Source organism: Alligator sinensis, unplaced genomic scaffold (assembly GCF_000455745.1).
Source record: "Alligator sinensis unplaced genomic scaffold, ASM45574v1 scaffold2281_1, whole genome shotgun sequence".
Taxonomy (NCBI): Eukaryota; Metazoa; Chordata; order Crocodylia; family Alligatoridae; genus Alligator; species Alligator sinensis.
In genome coordinates this window covers 26954-47336 of record NW_005843781.1, presented here as the reverse complement: position 1 = coordinate 47336, position 20383 = coordinate 26954, and the positions used below count along the sequence as shown (strand labels likewise).

Sequence of the window (20383 nt, the reverse complement as noted above, 5' to 3'; positions counted from 1 at the left end):
TCTGCCCTCCTGCAGAGCTCTTTGCAAAAGTGGAAAATCAGCAGGTATCTCTGCTAAAAGGGAAAATCCGTTTTTAATCTGATAAAATCGGGAAATCCATGGTTTTCTCTGTTTTTCTGTGGGAAATAGAAAACCCAGATCCCTGATGATCAGCATCAAGACTAGATCATTGTATTGAGGTTTTGTCGTAAGATTTGCTGTAAGGTGTTTTTGGGGGGTTTTTTGCTTTTTTTTTTAACTTCCCAAATCATTTTTTAAAGAAGAAAATCTTATGAATTTGACATTAAAGTGGCTTCTTTGTAATCCTCAATTATGTAAAACACTTTCTTGTAGCTATGACCTACAGAAACGGATAAATGAAATGGAAACACAAAAGCAAAAAATTCATGAAGAGACTAAAGATGTTAATGAGAAGAGTAGTAAACTTGCTGATGAAATGAAAGATAAGACTAAAGCCTTAAAAGATATAGAAAAGTAAGTGTTACCATTATCTTAAGTTATAATAGCACTATCTGCATTTTTGTGAATATAAAGCTTTTAGTGCTGCTGAGTTATTTTTGTTTCAAAGTCCATATTGTGTTTTGTTCTCCACCCTCAAATAACAACACAAGTCATAAATACTCCTGCTCTGCTTTCATATGTCCAGTTATGTTTAATGGGAATTGTATGGAAAAAAATTAGTATGTGGCATTCTCTTACGGACTGGGAAAGCATTAAGTGCTCCTTCATAAGGCCAACTTTGTGGCATGCCTTTTTAGCCTCCATAATTTCCACAGTGAATTTCAATATTTCCATCCTTTGCAAGGAGGCAAAGCTGCTGCTATTAGGCTGTGTTTTCCCCAAGAGTAGGCCTCTTTCCCCAGTGACCTCCATTCTCCCAATACACAGCAGGTCACAATCTGGTTCCTACCCTGGTCCTGGAACAATGCAGTTATGTCTTCCTGTAGAGTACAGTGCTTCTGTAAATTAACAGTACAAAAAAATGCATTTCTTTAGACAACTTTTTTTTGTATTGCTTTTTATGATTTGGGCCTAAAAGGTATGGGTTTTTTCTTTTTACTTTCTTATTCCAAAGATATGTCAGGAATAGAGTCCTGTTGGTCCTGGCAGCCAAACTCCTTGGAGTGTTATTGGCCATTAGTTGTAGCATTGGGGTTCTTTTTCTTCCTATTTCACAGATTTTTTCTTCAGTTTTATGCAGACCTTTAAGGTAAATTGTATTTTTTTCAGTTTGTCATTACACTTTTTGCTTTTTTTAATGTTCTTGGATCCATGCATAAAATAACTAATATTAGTTAGTTTAAAAAATCTGGAGCTTTCAAATTTCTGACAGGTGTTTGATCCCGAGCATGCTGGATTCATGAGGTTATACTGTAGTATATTTTAGGGAAACAGAGACTGAGAGGTAATCTTAAAAGTTTGATTTATTTAATCTAGCCAAACTAAGGTTGAAAAGGGGATTTAATTACTATTTATAAATATATTTGTGGAGTGAATATTAGGGAGAAGTGTTTAAATTAAAGAATGGACAAAGTTCTTTGGGTGAATCTTATATCTTTTATTAGACCAACGTAAATAGTTGGAAAACAATTATTAAGCAAGCTTTTGGGTTCAAAAACCCTTCGTCAGGCTAAGGAAGTTTCAGCAATTGGTGTGTGCTCTTCCTGGATGGAATGAAAAGTAAAGAAGCCAGAGGCTGGGCTGGTATGCTTACAAGACAGGTAGTCAGTGAAAATGTAGATTGAGTCGTCAATGGGTGACACACAGGCGGGGGAGGGGGGGATGATGAAAGTGGAGAGATACAAGAAATGCAAAACCTGCCAACACATCTCCACCACCCCCACTATTACTACACCCCACAATAGAGCCATCAGCATTCCTGGATCTTACAGCTGCACCTCCAGAAATGTAATATACCTCATCCAATGCACCAAATGCCCTGATGGAAAATACATAGGAGAGACCAAACAACAACTGCGCACCAGAATGAATGCACACTGGAAATCTAGCAAAGACAGAAATACCCAGTTACCTGTGGGGGCACATTTCTCACAAGAAAACCACTCTCTCTCCAATTTCTCAGTCCTGATTCTCAAAGGAAACTTACAAAACACTTCCCAGAGACCCCCCCCCCCAGCCTGTCTCTCACCCATTGACGACTCAGTCTACATTTTCACTGACTACCTGTCTTGTAAGCATACCAGCCCAGCCGCTGGCTTCTTTACTTTTCATTCCATCCAGGAAGAGCACACACCAACTGCTGATACTTCCTAAGCCTGATGAAGGGTTTTTGAACCCAAAAGCTTGCTTAATAATTGTTTTCCAACTATTTAAGTTGGTCTAATAAAAGATATCAGATTCACCCAAAGAACCTTGTCTGCCTATGTCCTTAGACCAACATGGCTACAACCTACACCCCTGTAAATTAAAGAACAACATCAATGCAAGATCAAATGGATGCACTAGTCACAAACAACTTCCTAGACTTACAGTTGGAAGATTTCTAACAGGTGTGATGTTTTGAAATAGTCTTACTAAAAAGTATGGTAGTGTGGGCAAGGAACCTGGATTGCTTCAAGATGAGCATGACAGGTTCACAAAACGGTAAGCAACAGTTGTTGAAGCAATAATCACTGCACATGATACGTAAGTATTGTATTATGTTCATGATGGGATTGAAAGAAAACTCCAGTATCTACGTAGAAAGTGTCTGGTAAACCCAAAACTTAGGGATTCTGTTGGTCACCTGTAGGGATAATTCCTCATGCACCCATTGCACATTTTAGCATTTCTCAGGGTTCACCTTCCTGTTTAGCAAGCATTAGGCACTAGTCACAGCTAGGGAAGTGTTTAGGTGGAATGCAGTCATGGTCTTACCAGTATATAGGAACCTGTCTGCCTGGCTAGAGGTTCTTGCTCATGCAATAAAGGTCAGACAGATTGCCAGTTTTGGGGTCATGAAGAAATTTTCCCTCCAGCTTTTGTTTTCTTCTGCAGGAGAGACATGGTCATCATCTTAGGTTCACGAGAACGTTATATTAACAAATTCCCTAATGTTGCAGTGTCCAAGATGTTGGCAATTAGAGCTGTGTGAAGCTTTGGTCGCTGATTCAATTTGGTGGAGATTCAGCCCAATTCAGTGGTCGCGTCTCCAAATCCGAATCAAATCAGTAGACCCTGTAATCTCTCTGAATCAAATTGGAACCCTCCGAATCGATTCGGAAGGATTCAATCATTCGGACATAGACACAGCTTTAAATGTTTTTCTACATACCTCAAGGTAGCAGGCAGCTCATGAATGCTGCAATGGTGGGGCAGATGGAGCGTCCCACAGGAGTGTGGGAGGGCCCCCCAGCGTGCTCGGCAGCAGACCCAGAAGTAGACCAGAAGCACTTCCAGGTCCGCTTGCGCCCCTCCCCCTTCCTGTATTCCTCCCGGCTCAGCAACTTGTGTCTCCTGGGTCTGGGGGAGTCTGGGAGTGCTTCCAGTACTTCTGGTCCACTTCTGGGTTCACCGCCCAGTACATGGGGGGGCCCCTCCAGGGGGCCCCCCCTGCTCCCGCGGGATGCTCCATCCTCCCCAGCATCATAGCATTCACGAGTTGCGCTTGGTACCTCAAGGTATGTAGAAAAAACACTTAAAGCTCTGTCTATGGCCAAATTGCTGATTCTCCAAATTAGCGTTGAATCTTCGGATTCGGCTGAATTGAATTAGGACAGTGATCCGAATCAATGAATCAAATCACTGTCCCTGATTTCAGGCCAAATCTGAATCGAATACAGCCCGTTTTGCACACCCCTGTTGGCAATGTCTTTATCTCCCTAGTTTGAATGCAGTTCAAATGGGCAATATCAAATTTTTCCCTTTGCATTTTCATATTTCAGATCTGATTGTATTCCTTAGAACAGATTATATGAATAAGTATAATTCTACTCCGAGAATTCAAATCTGTTACGTTTATGCTAGCAAAGTCAGACTGATATGAGGTGAGCTCTTTGTCAGCCTCACGTGTTCAGCAAATGTTGATATATTCAGAAAGGAGAATATGTTGTGGAAGACAGTCAGTACAATGAAACTTTTCTGTGTAGGAAAAGAAGTGCAACAAACGTTCTATAGCCATATGACTTCTCTTAATCCTCCGAAGCCACCTGAAGACTCATGCCTCAGACTGAATAGCAGTTCCACTTTCCTATATCAGCAAACAAGTGAAAATGGGGAGTCTGCATTCAGATGGGTGGTTTGGCTAACAGAAAATGCCAGAATAAACTTCCAACCCTAGATATTAAATCGGGAGAAAATCAATTAAGAAATAGAATATACTTTTTCTTTTTCCGTTTTGCTACTAGGGCAGGGGTTTCAACGATAGGACCCATGGAGCTGAAAATTTGTTGGTGGGATGAGTGGCAGCAGTGTTAAGTGTTGTTGCTTCCACTGCTTAACTCTTAACATCAAGACTTAGAACATATTTTAGGAAGATATTTTCATCGCTAGGTAATATTCATAGTTGACAAAATCTCCTTTCCCATCTCTACCTGGCCACTCCCACCCTGTAAGAAAAGGTTTTGGAACTTCAAATCTTTTGCAGCAGCAGTCAACTGTTTGTCCAGTGTACCTAGCCAGTAGTTTTGCATTTGTTTTTATGTTCAGACAGGCATACATTATCTATACATGAACTGTCCAACATTTTTGGGGTTTCATTATAATGTTCCTATACCCAGTTTTAAAATAAAAGGAAAAAATTATCTTACCGCATAATAAATTGATTGGGCAGCCAAAGCTGAGTTTTAAAGCTGATTAGAGCAGGAGTGCTCAGCTCCTGGCCTGCAGTGCTATGCCATCTGCCCCGCTCTGCTCCTCATGGGTCTGGAAATCTGGCAGTGGGAGGGCAGTAGTGTCACTCCCCCCACTGCCAGATTTCCAAGCCCATGTAGTGCCCCAGATGCTGCATGCTGGATTGGACACTCAATCCTAGTGTATAGGGCTGGGCAGGGTGGTGCCAGGCCCCTGAGACCCAACAATCCCAGCATGCTGTGGTGGGAGGCTGTAGGGCCAGGCCCCAGGGCTCAATACTGGCACACGGGACTCAATTCAGTCTGCAGACTGCCTTCCCCTGCTCATCAGCCCCATGGGGCCAAAAAGTTGAGCACCACTAGATTAGAGCATTAGGCTAAATGGTCATCAGTGAACCTGGTTTGCTATTCCTGTATTTCAGCAGAAAAAGTCAATTAAAAGGTGAGGAGAAAAATCTGTTATGGACAGCTTTGCTGCTGAATTTGTTTAATGTGCAGAGAAACAAACTGTTCCTGTTGCTTGATCATTGTGTTCCCACAGAGGATTAGTAAAAGCTGTCTGATATTTATAAAAACTGAATAGCAACACTTTAAATTCAAGGCATTATAGCAGTTCACTTTGTTTAAACAAGTTTTCCTAAAAATGGTTATCTTAATAACACAATTGACCAACTTACCTTCTTTTTTTTACTGTTTTAGAAAGCTCAATAAAATCACAAAGTTTATAGAGGAAAACAAAGAGAAATTCACTCAGTTGGATTTGCAAGATGTTCAAGTAAGGGAAAAATTAAAACATGCCAAAAGTAAAGCTAAAAAACTTCAGAAGCAACTTCAAAAGGATAAAGAAAAGGTATTTGTCACTTGAAACTTACTATATGTTTTAAATATGTAATTATTCTAAATAGGAGTTTCTGCCTTTGAAGATCACTTGCAAAAGAACTCTGGCTGCTTTATAACACAAAGGAGGCTTGAAAGGGTATTTGATTATTTTAAATGCTAAAAAAGACATCTGTGTGCTCTTGCTCATGTACCCACTAGTACTCCAATCCTTTGAGTGATGGAAACATTCTGCCACTACCTGCAGTAAAATGTCCTCTGATATTTCTTTTATCATCCAGAAGCAAAGTGATGGATACCTCATTATTGGGACAGAATTCATAAGGATGGCCTACCAGGCTTACACATGCACATCGGTTAACTAGCGCTCAGGATAGTCCACGAGATGTGCATTGTATGACCTGTTCTTAAGTTCAGTACAGGTGTACTTGGAATCAATTTTGGCACAACATATACCAATCAGATAACCTACCCCAATACCTTAAATTTCTTCAAGGGCCCCCTTGTAAAGAATCTGATTCCCCTGTTTGAACTACACCATTCATGCCCAGGAAAAAGGCACCTCCTTAATTTAAGAGTTGTCCTGGCAATTTTTTTGAAAAAATACATGGACCTTAGGCTATAGCACAGAAAATAAGGGAAGGACAGTTTTCATCCTAGGGCTTTCCAAGTAGATTTCTGAATGCATGAGTAATGAGATGCGCTTGCTTACAGTCATTAGGGCATTCGGGCAAAGGTTAAACTACACTGGCAGCTCTGCTAAGAAATGTATCTATCTCAGGGTATAGGTAGACTAAACAATTATACTTGGCTTTTAAATTATCCCAGTTTACCAAGGGTCATGTTGAACAAAGTATTTTGTCTATACCACAGTAAGTGGAACTAAACTGCTGTAACATCTAACCTATTTCCTTCGGTCATCCAAAAATATACTAATAGGAGTTGCCAGAAATAGAATGTACATATGGAGTATTGCTCAAAGATTGTGAAATTACTTACATTTTTTTTTACTAACTGGAGTTCTTTAAGATGTTGTCCATTATGAGCATTCCACAGGCCACCCTCTGTCCCTTCTTCCTTTTAAAATCCAGTGTTCCTGGGTTTGTACAACTGGAACTGGGACACAATAGATGCCCTCAATTTTCATTTTGTTGAGAAGTCATTGAAGAGGTGCTGCCAGAAATGAACAGAAAATGCTCCTCATTCCAGTATTTTCCTATATTAAAAAGAAGCAGCATCTCTATTCTATCCTAAATTTTAATGGAGTTGAATAAGCTCCACTTCAGTCCACTTTTTTCAATTATCCCATTCCTTCACATTCAAGACCATTTTGTGGCTTTTAGTCTTCAAGAGGTGTCATTCCATATAGCTATCCATCAAACCTACAGCAGGGCCCTCATTCACAGCATAGGCCAACAGTTACCAGTATGCAGTTCTATTATTTAAACTGTCCAGGGCATGAAAAACTTTTCCACAAAATCTTCCTACCTGTAGTGGCAGCACACTTTAGGAGAACAGCCATTCATGACTACTTGTAACTAGAAAACTGACTAGAGGCAAATCTCAGGAGACAGCAGCAGCTCTATATATACTATATAATATACTTTTTTTAGTCTCCCATCTAGAACTCTGTGAACTATCTATGATGGGTGATGTATTAAAGTTAATTTAAGTAAATCCAAGGTTAACAATGTGTGCTTGTTTTGGGTATATTAGGCCACATTGCAATGTAGACATAATGCCTTTTTGCCAGACTTCACTTACTGTCCACACCCTACATCTCTAATATGGTCCCGGAGTTGCACCTGCATCAGTTTAACACGTTGATCATCTTCCCACAATCATATCCAATACTAGGAGAAAAGAAACCATGTGCTTTAAATGTTTCAAGAACCTTTCTCTATTACTTTAACAATAACAGGCGTTAGACTTTCTCCTCACCCTTCTGTAGTCATATCTGACACTCTGAAAGGCCAAACCATCTCAACACAGAGAATCTAAGTCGATCATTCCCATTATTTCCTTCTGCAATCAGGATGTGAACCTCTCCATCAGTATATCAAGGCACACACTGGATTCTGGCAGGTCATAGGCAGCATCTTCAGCTTGCTTCAGAGTAAGGTAGAAGGCTATGGGGGGATATGATACAGGTTTGTAGAATCACAAAGTGTGTAAACAAAGTGAACAGTTCACCAAGTCCCAAAATACTAGAACTAGGAGGCAACAACTAAAATCAGAAGACAAATTTAACGTTAAAAAAGGAAAGTACATTTTTATGCAATGTGTAGTTCGGAAATTCATTGCCACAGGAGGTGGTAGAAGCAGATGTCTAGTCTTTTTTGAATCTAGCTATGCTGAGTTCATGGATGATAGATCTATTAATAGCTGTTGAATAGAATGGTTTAGAGATGTTTCTTCTGGCATTTCTAAGCCAATAATGGTGCATGCCAGGGAGAGTAATGGATAAAGGATAGATCATTCCAGATCTATCCAGTTAAATGTTCTCCCTCTAGCATCTGCTTCTGCCACTGCTGGAGATGAATTGTTAGCGTGACCCAATATAGCACTTCTTGGGCATGTCTACACAAGGTGCTTTACTGCACATTAGATTAATTTAATGAGTAGTAAATTGTCACTGTCCACATGTGCACAGGACTTGCTGCACAGAAAATTAGGCTAATGTGCTGTTAGCTAGTACCAGCAAATACAGGTACTAGCTTAACAATGCATTAGCTACTGTGCAGTAGTGCATGTGTAGATGCTGACCTGGTACAATTTGCTCTGGTCAGCCCAGGCAGCAGGGCGGGGCCCGCTGCTGCCTGGCTAAACCCTCATTCAGGAGGAGCTGTGCCATCTGCAGGGGCAGTTGTCTCCCCACCAGGTGGAGATCGGGACTTGGAGAGCTGTCAGGAGACAGCTCTGGTACTGGAGATGGAGCTGGCACCTGGGGGAGCCTGGAGTTTCCCCTAGCAGGTACAGGTGAACAGAACAGGGCAGGAGCAGCCCTAGACCGGGCTGCTTCTATTGGGCACAACCTGTGCCTGACAGGGCTCACTTGTAGACGTGTTCCTGGACATAGTTTACTGCATCTTATTTTACTGTGCAGTAGCCTTCCTGCACACTAATTGCACATGTAGACGCACCCCATATATCTTAAGATAGCAGTGTGGAACAACCAGTTTTGTTAAATATTATACCTTTCACGTGGCAGCCAGATTCAGTGCCAAATTGGGTAATGCTTCAAACAAGTAGTAAGTCAACCTTGAAATTGTTTGTTCCCAATGTCTGGATAGGGTGTTGACTACGGTTTCCTATAGTACAAGATTTGAATTGAGGCTTACTCAATAGTAACTGATTCATTGAGATGTGGGATCCATGTTGACTATATCTGCACTCCATCAGTACTTTTCATAGTCCTCACCAAAATGGGATCTGAATTGGAGGGGAACCAAGCATGAGTTTGTTACCCTGTTATAGGGGTGTCAGTTTGCAAGGAATATGGTAAATTCCAGTATACAAACTCACCCTTTATATTGCCATACAGTTGTAAAGTACATGTCACCACTACTGTTGAAGAGACTCCCATCTCAAATGAGGCATACACCTCGTATGTACGTACACTCCACTCTACTAAATCATCCTGAACCTGGTTACTACAGTGTAAATACCCATCCTATAACCCTGCAAGTCTGGATTTAGCATGATCTTTAATAGAAGACACATTGGTCTGGTCGTCTTTCTTTTCACTGGAGTAGATCAGGCACTGGGAACCTTTTTAAGCCATAGGCTAGAGCAACCCTGCTTTGGTCCAAGCATGGGTGGGTAGCTTTAGCGGGGAGTGAGGAACAGCGACATCCCTGTTGCTGTACCAGAGCCATGCAGCTGAAAGCTGTTTCCACACTGCTGCCACTTCTTCCAGCTACCCACTACCTGGCTGTAGTCTTAGCACAGCTTCCAGCTGGAGGGGTGCTGCTCTGGGCCTGGGGAGCCAGAGGCTGTTTCCAGGCTGATGCCACTTCTTCCTGTACCTACTTCCTGCATACACCCAGCCTGATGTGACTTCCCTCCAGCTGGAGTGGTGGGGTGAGCAGCAGCACAGGCACAGCTTCCAGCTCCCCAACCCCAGCATAGCTCTGTGCTGCTGCCTCAGTAGATAACCAGTCTAAAACTGGTTTAAACCCAAGATGGGACAGATAAGAGACAGGGAATGTGTCTAATTTGATTACTCTGATTCAGAATTCCCAGTTTTTGATTAATGCTAGACCTGTCTGACAGGAACTGAGTGAGGCTACTTGTAGGAAATGCTGTGCCAAACAGTCTAAACTCTAAACAAGTGATCTTTACAAAATAGCAGTGTACTAGATGGAATGACTCTCTTGTGCTCACTCAGTTAAATAATACTGGTAAATAAAACTGCTCCTTAGAATACTTCCTATATGAAATTCCCTTCTGAAGCAAGGACATTTTTTGCAGCTCTATGCAGCTGAATGTTAAACTGGCTCAGCATATCATGGCTTGGACTTTTCACGTTTCTTCAGTTTTCCCTTATTACTTAATGTAGCATACAGCGGCAAAACAAAGACAAAAGAGATTATATTTTATCAGTTAATGGAAAAGATAATTTTCTTCCTTCATAGGTTGAGGAATTAAGAAATGTTCCTGCCAACAGTAAGACAGAAATCAGAGAAGCAACATCTAAGAAAGAAGTTCTTGAAAAGGAGAAGGAAAGAGAGGAGGAAAAATTAAAACAAGTTATGGATAGCCTTAAATTGGAAACACAAGGTCTTCAGGAAGAAAAAGAGGTTTGGAATATTTATGTTCCTAGCGTTTGATTTAATGTTTTAGAACTAACTTACATAAAAGTGAAGAGTATTTTGGGGAAACTCTGTTAAATAGTGAGTATTGAGTAATTCAAAATATAGGGCTGGTTGGAAATTGGAATTTCCAGTGTGGGAAACCTGATTTTTTTTCTAGAATTTGTATTAATTTAATTTTTCTAGAATTTGTTTGGACCCAGCTGCTCTCCACACTGCTGTGCTGCGTTCCTGGCCGCCTGCGTGCTGTGCTGCAGCTGCATTTTTCAGCAACATTATCGGCTACATCGGCCAAAAAAAGCTGATTGCCAATACTGAAAATTTTCCTTATATTTGTGCAAATCAAGATATGGGATTAATATATCAGTGCACCTTTATATATTAAATAAATAAAAAAGAAAGAAAGAAAAAAGTGTTATAGGAATGGATACTGCCTTACTTTCTACCATCAGCAAAAATCTTAAAATTCATACATTGCCACAAAGTTTAGACATCAATAAACCTACATTTTCCCACAGAAAATGTTTAAAGATTTTTTTGGATTACTTTGTTTAGTTTTTTACTCCTAATTTATACAAAACACAAGCTATTTACTGTAGTTGTTTTTGTTTAAAACTTGTCATTCCTTAAAACAGAATCTGTGTGAAGCTGACTTTGCTTTGTAATATTGCTACATTCTTGTTTTTTGGATCCTGCATATGCAGCTCCTTTAGTTCTGCTTAGTTCTGGAAGAGCTTCTAGCTTCTTTTTGCTAGTTGAGTAAATGACAAAGTTGTTTCCAAATCCATATTCTCAAATTGCCTTATTTTATTGAAACATACCATATCTTTACTTCACTTTGCTATGGTGTTACTCTTAAATCTAGGATGGGGTTAGGCATGGGCAACTAGCTATGATTATAGTGTACTTGTTCTTCTTGGTCCCCACTAAAACTCTACTTTCAGATTCCTGCTATGGCAGTAGACTATTTTTTCTCGACTGAATCCACTCTGCAAATATGCCTTCTCTTCCTATTTGGGAGACGAGCTCTGTCTCTGCTAATTCAAATATATTTAGAATATATATGCATGTTCAGTCATCCCAACAGTGTATTATTGTAATTATTTTGAGTGTAATATATTACCCATTTCTACAGGTCAAAGAAAAAGAGCTTATGGAATTCAATAAAACTGTGAATGAAGCCCGTTCAAAGATGGATGTAGCTCAATCAGAACTGGATATCTACCTCAGTCGTCATAATACTGCTGTGTCTCAGTTAAATAAAGCAAAAGAGGTACTAATGACTACTTCAGGAACTCTAAAAGAAAGGATATCTACTATCAAAGAGCTTGACACAAAATTACCTCAAGCTGAACAGGAGTTAAAGGAGGTTAGACCATAAGTTTTTTTTAATATTTCATGTTTTAAAAAACATTCATTCAGGAGCTTTTTTTTTTTTTCCTTTAATGTAGTCATACTGTACATGAAGTGTAGTTCTACTCTGAAAAGCAAAAGTAGGTGCATCCATAATTGGTAGATCTCTATTCCCTAAACCCATTTAATCACCTGTTCAATTCCATAGCTTCACACCCCTCCCTTCACTTGAGTGTTCCTCTCATTTGCTTGGCTAGCATTGTGCTAATTGTCAACCATGATCTACTCTGACCTGAAATTCTTGAATCTAAAGGCAAAGGGTTTCAAATTTTATGTTTTACCCTTGATACTTGAATATAGTTTTATTATTATGATTATGATGATTATCATTATCATCATACAGTTCTGGGGTATTCTCTCACTTACTTAGTGTGACTGGGCCTCATCATGGAAGATGCGCCAGTCAGCATCCTGACTGACAAGACCCAATTTTGCTTAACATCTTTTCCTTTTGGTTTTCTTTGTTGTCCATCATCATGACTTTTCTCAAGTCTCTGGTATTTAAAGCTGTGACCAATTTGTGAAAACCTCAGACCCATGACAGATGGGCATGTCAGGTTCCTATATTGCCTGCAAGTTTAATTACTAGGAAATGGTCCCTTTGTAAATCTCTTACTTTCTGGGTCAGAAAGGAGCAAGAGGCCAGGTTCCTTGAGGGTGCTTAAATCGTCTTCAAGGACACCACCAACATCTTCTGTACTGGAAAATGCCTCCACAGAGTGCAGAGAGAGATCCCTATTCCATGGAAAATCTCCTTATGGAAATGTCACCATGTCCTCAACCTTTTCATGTCCCAAGACTTCTTAGGCTCAAGTGGATCTTGTTGGAGCTTGGCAGTTCCCAGGAGAAACTCCAGAACCAGCTTTTGGTTCCATGGCAGCTGTCCTAGCAACGCCCAGAAACAAGTACCTAAATTAGCATTCCTCAGCTTTGCCTTCTCAGCATGATGAGCTTGCTCCAGCCACTCTTGGGTTAGACGCATCTCACACCCCATCCCAGCTGGTAGTCTCCACTAGTGCTGACACATTTCGTAGCTATGAGTGACTTGGAAACTCAGATGAAACCAAAATCTGTTACTTTCTCTATCTCTGCTGACACCATCAACAGGCTTACCCAATTCACGCTTGTCAGCTCCAGCCATAAACGTGGCTCGTAGGTGCCCCAAAGTTGGACAGCCCTGTACTGATGTATAATACTGTGCAAGTATGTGACATTGAATTAAATGCTAAGATTAAGTACTAGGAATATCTATGCAAGGGAATTAATTCTAGGACTTTACAGTTAAAAATAAGAAAGTAAAAGTATTTTATTATAACAACTTTTAATTCCATATATTACATTTTTCTTTCTTTTTTTTCTGAATAAGGCTGTGATTCTCTAAGGACCTGGTTGTCCATCTCCCTTAGACAACTTAAAAAAATATTCTAAATGCTTGGGTTCCTATATTATGATATATCAAAGTGTAAAGCTCACAAAAGAAGTTTGTTTGCTTGTCTGTTTTCACTTCATTTTGATAAGTCATTGTCTTAAGAATATTTGGACTTCAAATAATATGTTGCTTCTCACACTATGAAATAAATATTTTTGTTGACTTTGTTTACATTGTTAGAAAGAATGTAAGCTTGAAAAACTCGGAAGACAGGAGTTGGACATTAAAAACCTTGTTCGGGTACAACGTCAAAAAGTAGAAGCAGCAAAAAGTTCTTTGGCAGTCAGTTGCAGTAGAGGAAGAGTTCTTGATGCTCTACTTCAGCAGAAGAAATCTGGAAAAATTCCTGGAATATATGGGAGATTGGTAAATTTTAAGAATTTCAAATCATAGTAAGTTAAGATTGGAAGGGACCTCAGGAGGTCGTCTAGTCAAGTGGGTCTGAACCTTTTTTGTACCAGGACCCATTTGTAAACATTGGCCAGTGTTGACCCAGTGTCCCCCAGTATGTGGAGCATGGGGGCCCCCAAGCAGCCCCTTGCAGGCTGGAACTCTGACAGCCTGCAAGGGAAAAGCCACAGGTTTCCCATGTTTTTCTCCTTTTAAAGGAGAATCCATTTTTAAAGTTTGTTCGCGACCCTTTCGTACTTTCTTGTGACCCACTTTTGGGTCGCAACCCACAGGTTGAGAGAGACTGATCTAGAACTGCCACAATTTGTTCTTGTGTCAAGATCCGCTCGGGACAGGTAGCTGAGGAACCGTCAGGAAGCTGTTTACAACTACTTGATGCTTCTGGACCAATCTGCACTTGCCCGGCATAAATTAAAACAGTTTATGGGCTGCTTTGCCCAAAGCCAGTTGTCAGTGGTTCTCAACCTTTTTTGTACCAGGACCCATTTGTAAACATCAATGGCCATTCCCCACCCAATACCCCTCACTGCTGACCTGCTACCCACTGCGCCCAGGTCTCATCCCTCCAGTGTGCAGGGCACAGGGGGTCTCAACCAGCCCCTGACAGGCTAGAACTCTGCCAGCCTACAAGGGAAAAGCTGTGATTTCCCACATTTTCCTCCTTTTAAAGGAAAATCCAGTTTTAAAGTTTGTTTGCAGTCCTTTCATATATTGTTGCAACCCACTTTTGGGTCTGGACCCACGGGTTGAGAAAAGCTGTCTTGAACATACATAAGCCTATAATTGCTAGAACCACTGTAGCCTCATCACATCCCCTTGCTGCCTTAGCAGGATTTAGATTGGGGCTTGTTGAGATTCAGCGAACATAGTCAGTGGCCACGTCTACATGAGAGGCCAACCGCAGTTGCCCATGACTACTGCACAGTACCGTCACATGGCAGAAAACATGATGTAATGCTATTGACTAGTAGTCTCAGGCTACTGTGCAGTCGGCATCACAACTGCACAGTAATGACTGTGCAGTGTCTTGGTTACCTGGCCATCATGACTCTTCCATGTTGGAGGAATGCCTAGGTGAGTGCTGCTGGTCTTTTGCATCGCAAGAAAAAATAACAGATTTGACCCAGATAATCTCATGTAATATCTGTATTTTAGGTAGAAACATCTGGAAACTGTTAAAATGCAGTGTGTTGAGCATCACATCTCTCTTTAAATGTAGTGTGATCTAGAAGACTACTACACAGTGCCTGTTTTTTAGGTGTGCACTGATAAAGATTTTCTTGCCCAATATCGGTAGCCAGTTGTTAGTCAGCCATATTGGCTGATACTGATCCAATAGCCAATTTACAGGAATGCAGCCCGGCAGCATGGAGACCAGCCTCCTGATAGTAAGTCTGTGGAGGGGAAGGAGCATTGGGGGGCAGATCAAGGCCCCCACGGTGAGTGAGGGAGTGGGGCCAGGGGCAGGTGCTGCTCAGCCAGGGCAGTGAATGCGACCCTGGGGCCAGGAGTGGGACAGAGCTGCGGGCAGATGGTACAGGGTGGGCGGGGGCTCCCTGCTGCTGTGCACTCCCCTGGGGGAGGCATAGGGGCATGCTCCCCCAGATTTGTGTGCAGGATGGAGGTGGGCTGCCTGCTATGGGCTTGGGGCCAGGGGCTGTATCAGCCTTTTCCCACCAGGGGGGCTGGACGGGCTGTGCTTGGAGCGGGCAGGGACGGGGTGGGCTCAGCTGAGTGCGGAGGATGGTAACAGTGCTGGAAGGGGTGTCTACATTGGGGCTACAGGTAATTTTGGGGTGGCTATAGCCTGTCCCTAGCACTGACCTTGCTTGGAGCACTCCACTCTGCTACCTTTCCCTCGGGAACCCTGGTGCTCGAGCACGGGCAGCACGGGGAGTTTGGGGGGGGCTATAGCCATCCCAAAATTCCCTGTAGCCACACCTCCCAGCACTGCCACTGCCTGCCCTGCACATCTGGCCTACCCTACTCCCACCCCTCCACCCCCCAAAAAAAAAAAAGAGGAAGAGGCTGGCATAACCTCTGGCCCAAAGACCACAGTGGGCAGCTTGTCCTTGCCCCACCACGAATCTGGGTGGGTATATGCCACCCATGCCTCCCTCAGAGGTATGTGCAGCAGCAAGGAGCTGCTGCCCCCCCTCACAGCTCTGTCTCTGCTCTCAGTCCATGCGTCACATTCATCACCCTGGCTGAGCAGCCCCTGCCTCAGCCCCGCTCCCTCCCTCTCTGTTGGGGCCTCAATCTGGGTCCCCTCCATCCGCCTTCCCTCCCCCCCGCCCCTTCCTCCCCCGTAAACTTACCAGCAAGACACTGCTCTCTTAAGCTTCCAGGCTGCATTCCTGGCCATGTGCATGCGGCATTTCTCGGTGACATTATCAGCCAAAAAAAGCTGATTGCCAATAATGTTAATTTTCCTGTTATCGGTGCTGATGCAATATGTGACTGATATATCAGTGCACCTCTACTATTTTCTATTAAGCATTTTTCTCTTATCTACTTATCAAAACAAAGGGAGATGCTATAGCTGATTCAGTAGGCAAAGGATACTTATGTCTAGGGGCCTGACTTAAATTGCTGGTCCAGCTCTCTGATATCGTGGCCTGATGGTGGCAGGGGATCCTTTTTTGCATCCAGATCATGGTGCGCCCTCCACATCCCCTAACTACCTGAGGGACAGGTTTAGGGCCAGGTTTAATTGCAGCAGTAGAGGTCTTGCTCCTAAAGCCTCTGATCACTGGTGAAAAGCTCACAGGGAAGAGATTGCAAAAGGGACAGAGGGAGGAGAGAGTTTGGGGATTGGTAGGGGATGTACTGTTTGCTCCTTCAGGCAGGAAAATGGGGGGGTTGGGGGTGCCTGGGAGCTGCCATGCCATATGGCCCTGGCACTAGGTAGGGTCAGGGCTGTTTGCTCCTGTGTGCATGTGATCTCCCCCCAACCCCCCTCATCCCAGTTTTCCCCACTCCTCTGGGCTGCTAGGCTTTTGCTGCTGCCTGGGGAATACTTTTCCCAGCCTATGGCAGCCATCTTGTTGCAGCAAAATGCCATGATATGGCTGCTTGTTGAGGAACTCCCAGCAAAAGCCCATATTGTGGCATTTTGTTGCAAATCAACGTTTTTCATGAAAATCGCTTCATTTTGTGATTTTCACAAAAAATGCAAAATCGTGATTTAAACCAGGCCCTACTTACGTTATGGAACACAGAGCTTTGCTAACAATAAAAATGCAAGGTTCTCCACCTTGGGAGGAAAAACCTGCAGCATCCTTACAGGCTCGATAGTGCTACGCTGGTTAGCACTACAGATGAAAGGGACTTGGGGGTCATGGTTGACCACAAGATGAACATGAGCCTTCAGTGTGATGCTGCGGCTAGTAAAGCGAGCAAAACGCTGGCTTGCATCCGTAGATGCTTCTCAAGCAAATCCCAGGACATCATTCTCCCATTGTACTCAGCCTTGGTGAGGCCGCAGCTGGAGTACTGCATCCAGTTTTGGGCTCCACAATTCAAAAAGGATGTGGAGAAGCTTGAGAGGGTGTAGAGGAGAGCCACGCTCATGATCAGAGGTCAGGAAAACAGACCTTATGATGAGAGGCTGAGAGCCATGGGGCTCTTCAGCCTGGAAAAGCGCAGGCTCATAGGTGGCCACCAGATCACCCCTAAGTTTATCAGGGGTGCTCATCAGGATCTGGGGGAACCTGTTCACCAGAGCACCCCAAGGGATGACCAGATTGAACAGTCACACACTCCGCCGCGACCAATTCAGGCTGGACGTAAGGAAGAACTTCTTCACTGTCCGAGCCCCCAAGGTTTGGAATAGACTGCTGCCAGAGGCAGTTCAAGCACAAACTTTGAATGCCTTCAAGACAAATTTGGATGCTTATCTTGCTGGGATCCTATGATCCCTGCTGACTTCCTGCCCCTGGGGTAGGGGGCTGGACTCAATGATCCTCCGGGGTCCCTTCCAGCCCAAATGTCTATGAAATCTATGAACAGAGTTTTCTGAGTGATAAAGGTTCAGAATTATGAAAACTATCTGCTCAGACTGGTATTACAGAATCGGGGGAAGGGAAACACTGCTCAAATAGTACATTGTAACTGCATACTATGATGTTGGTGATTATAAAACAAAATTTGATTGAACATTTTTCTCAAAGAAGTTGGACAGTTCCAAAAGGGTATCCTCTAAAAGGCAGGACTGAAATTAGTGGGCAGGACCACTAGTGCAACCCTTCAAACCAAAATAGAGGGTACTGCAAAAAATGGGCTAAAATTGGAAACACACCTGGTAACTGGAGTTGAATATACCATTTCACAGTAGTCAAATGCAGGGTAAAAAGTTGGGTAACAAATTTACTATTAGCACATGTATAATGCTATATTTAAACTACTATAGAGAGAGAATTCTCACAACTCCTCTCCCCCCAATGAAAAACATTTATGTGCATTTCAGAAATGGGAAAAGTGAGGTAGAGGTTAAGAAACTGTGAGTTAAATAACTTTCAAGGCCACAGAGGATGAATGATAGATTGGTTTAATAATATAAAAATCTTATAAATCTTTTTATTTGTAAATTTTATTGTGCTTTACAAAGAAGGGCCTGCATCATTAAGCTTCATTTTATAGATAGAGAAATTGAAATGTAGCATGGTAAAGTGGTTTGCCAAAGTTTACCAGGGAGGGCAGTGACAGAGCCAAGAACAGAACATAGATCTCGTGTCCAGCAGGCCATTTTGACTCACTAAAATGCTAGTCTAAGTATCTGAATTTGTCTAGCTATTTTAATCTGATAATATTTATTGCTTTTAACGCCAGAATCATTATTCAGGTACCACTCATCTATACATTTATGAACCTTGGGTTGCATTAATACGTTTCTTTTGTCTTGTTTGTTAAAACAAAAAGATGGTAATATGTCGTTGTCAATCACCATACTGATCAAAATGTTTTTATCCTTTGTCAATTACTAGGGAGACTTGGGAGCTATTGATGAGAAGTATGATATTGCTATCTCCTCATCTTGTGGTGCCTTAGACTACATTGTTGTTGATACAATAGATACAGCTCAGGAATGTGTGAATTTCTTGAAAAGGCAAGGGATTGGAGTTGCCACATTTATAGCCTTGGACAAAGTAAGTATTAGTATTCTTGAGATAAGTCATACTACTGACTCTTCTTGTGTTACAGAATGTACTTAATACCACCATCATAACCCATAGGTTGAGTAAAGCTAGATATTTTTTCTATTGGATATCAGAGCTTTAGAACTATTCCAACAGCATAGAGAATCTCTGTTTCACAATGTTTACCCTCGCTAGTGACTTCTATCTGGAAAAAAATCTTCACTGTGATGTACAATAAATATTTTTGTGCACTTGTACAAATAACTTGAAGTTGAATTTGTTCATAGTTTAACAAAAGTATTAGTACTTATGTAGACATTTCTTGGACATTTTTTATTATGAAAATAAGAGCACTCCTTTAATATCAGTTATTGCCCATTTGCAATGTCAGGATCATTGCAGCAGCTGTATGATGCCAGAAAACTACTGGGAAAATGCATTCAAAGGCATCTTGTTTATTTTAAACTGGATAAATGGTGTTTTAACTTACTGTAAATTTTTATTTTCCATATAGATGTCAGAGTGGACACAACATATGAGTAAAATCCAGACTCCTGAAAATATTCCTCGTCTATTTGACTTAGTGGAAGTAAAAGATAAGAAGATTCTCCCAGCCTTTTATTTTGCATTACGTAACACTTTAGTAGCCAACAACTTGGAACAAGCCACCAGCGTAGCATTTCAAAAAAACAAAAGATGGAGAGTAGTAACTTTGCAAGGACAAATCATAGAACAGTCAGGTATTTAAAAATATAAAACTAAAAGTATTTGTTCATGATTTTTTAAGGGGGTATCAAATCAATTTATCATTCTAATATCTTTACCCATTTCACTTTAGGAACAATGACTGGTGGTGGAGGTAAAGTACTGAAGGGGAGAATGGGATCCTCAGTCATGGTTGAAATTTCAGAAGAGGAGGTTAGTTCTAATATAAGTAGAAATAGTATTTCTAGTGAAATTTATTTACTATATTTATTTTTCTAGATTTTGATGGTTCATACGTAAATACTATGCAGAAGCAAATCAACATCTCTGGTAACATACAACCTCTGGAAAACACTGAGTTAAACAGATATGGCTAGTACTGATATATTTCAAATTGCACTGATTGCTTTGTAATGTACGTTAACTTTTATAAAGCTGTGGGGGCCGAGGGGGAATCGAGGATCGGGAACCCTCGGGAATGCTAGCTGGGGTTGCGGCTGCGATCCCGTAGCGGGCAGATGGGTACTCTCTATCACCGGAGCGGAATTAGGCACAGACAAGACACGTATCAATTGGAAAAACAGAGATGGCTTTACTTACACTGTAGAGTCGTACACAGCGCAGGCAATCGTAGTTGCAACAATTCTACTCTCTAATCGCTAATCGGGGAGCTCTTGTAGACCGGGTAGCTTGGTAACTCGGGCATGCAACACAGAGGATACGTCGTAAGGCTTCGTCGATGGGGAGTCGTTGGCAGGTGATCAAGCTGCCGGAGTTCCACTCCAGGGGGAATCGCGGAGTTCTCCAACTAGGGCGGAAACGCCCCTAACCTTTTATACGGCTAAC

At 41.9% G+C, this 20383-nt stretch overlaps 1 protein-coding gene across 1 annotated transcript in view; it reads left to right on the top strand.

Annotated features, from left to right (window-relative positions):
* Positions 1-339: 339 nt before the first annotated feature.
* The window catches only part of LOC102376770 (structural maintenance of chromosomes protein 4-like), a 37801-nt gene continuing 17757 nt past the window's right edge, over positions 340-20383 (top strand). The window contains exons 1-8 of the mRNA XM_006039145.3: positions 340-474; positions 5490-5640; positions 10265-10429; positions 11577-11810; positions 13464-13649; positions 18680-18841; positions 19347-19572; positions 19671-19750. Coding sequence (XP_006039207.2) covers positions 362-474; positions 5490-5640; positions 10265-10429; positions 11577-11810; positions 13464-13649; positions 18680-18841; positions 19347-19572; positions 19671-19750 — 1317 coding nt within the window. The 5' untranslated portion in view covers positions 340-361. The remainder of the gene's footprint in view (positions 475-5489; positions 5641-10264; positions 10430-11576; positions 11811-13463; positions 13650-18679; positions 18842-19346; positions 19573-19670; positions 19751-20383) is intronic.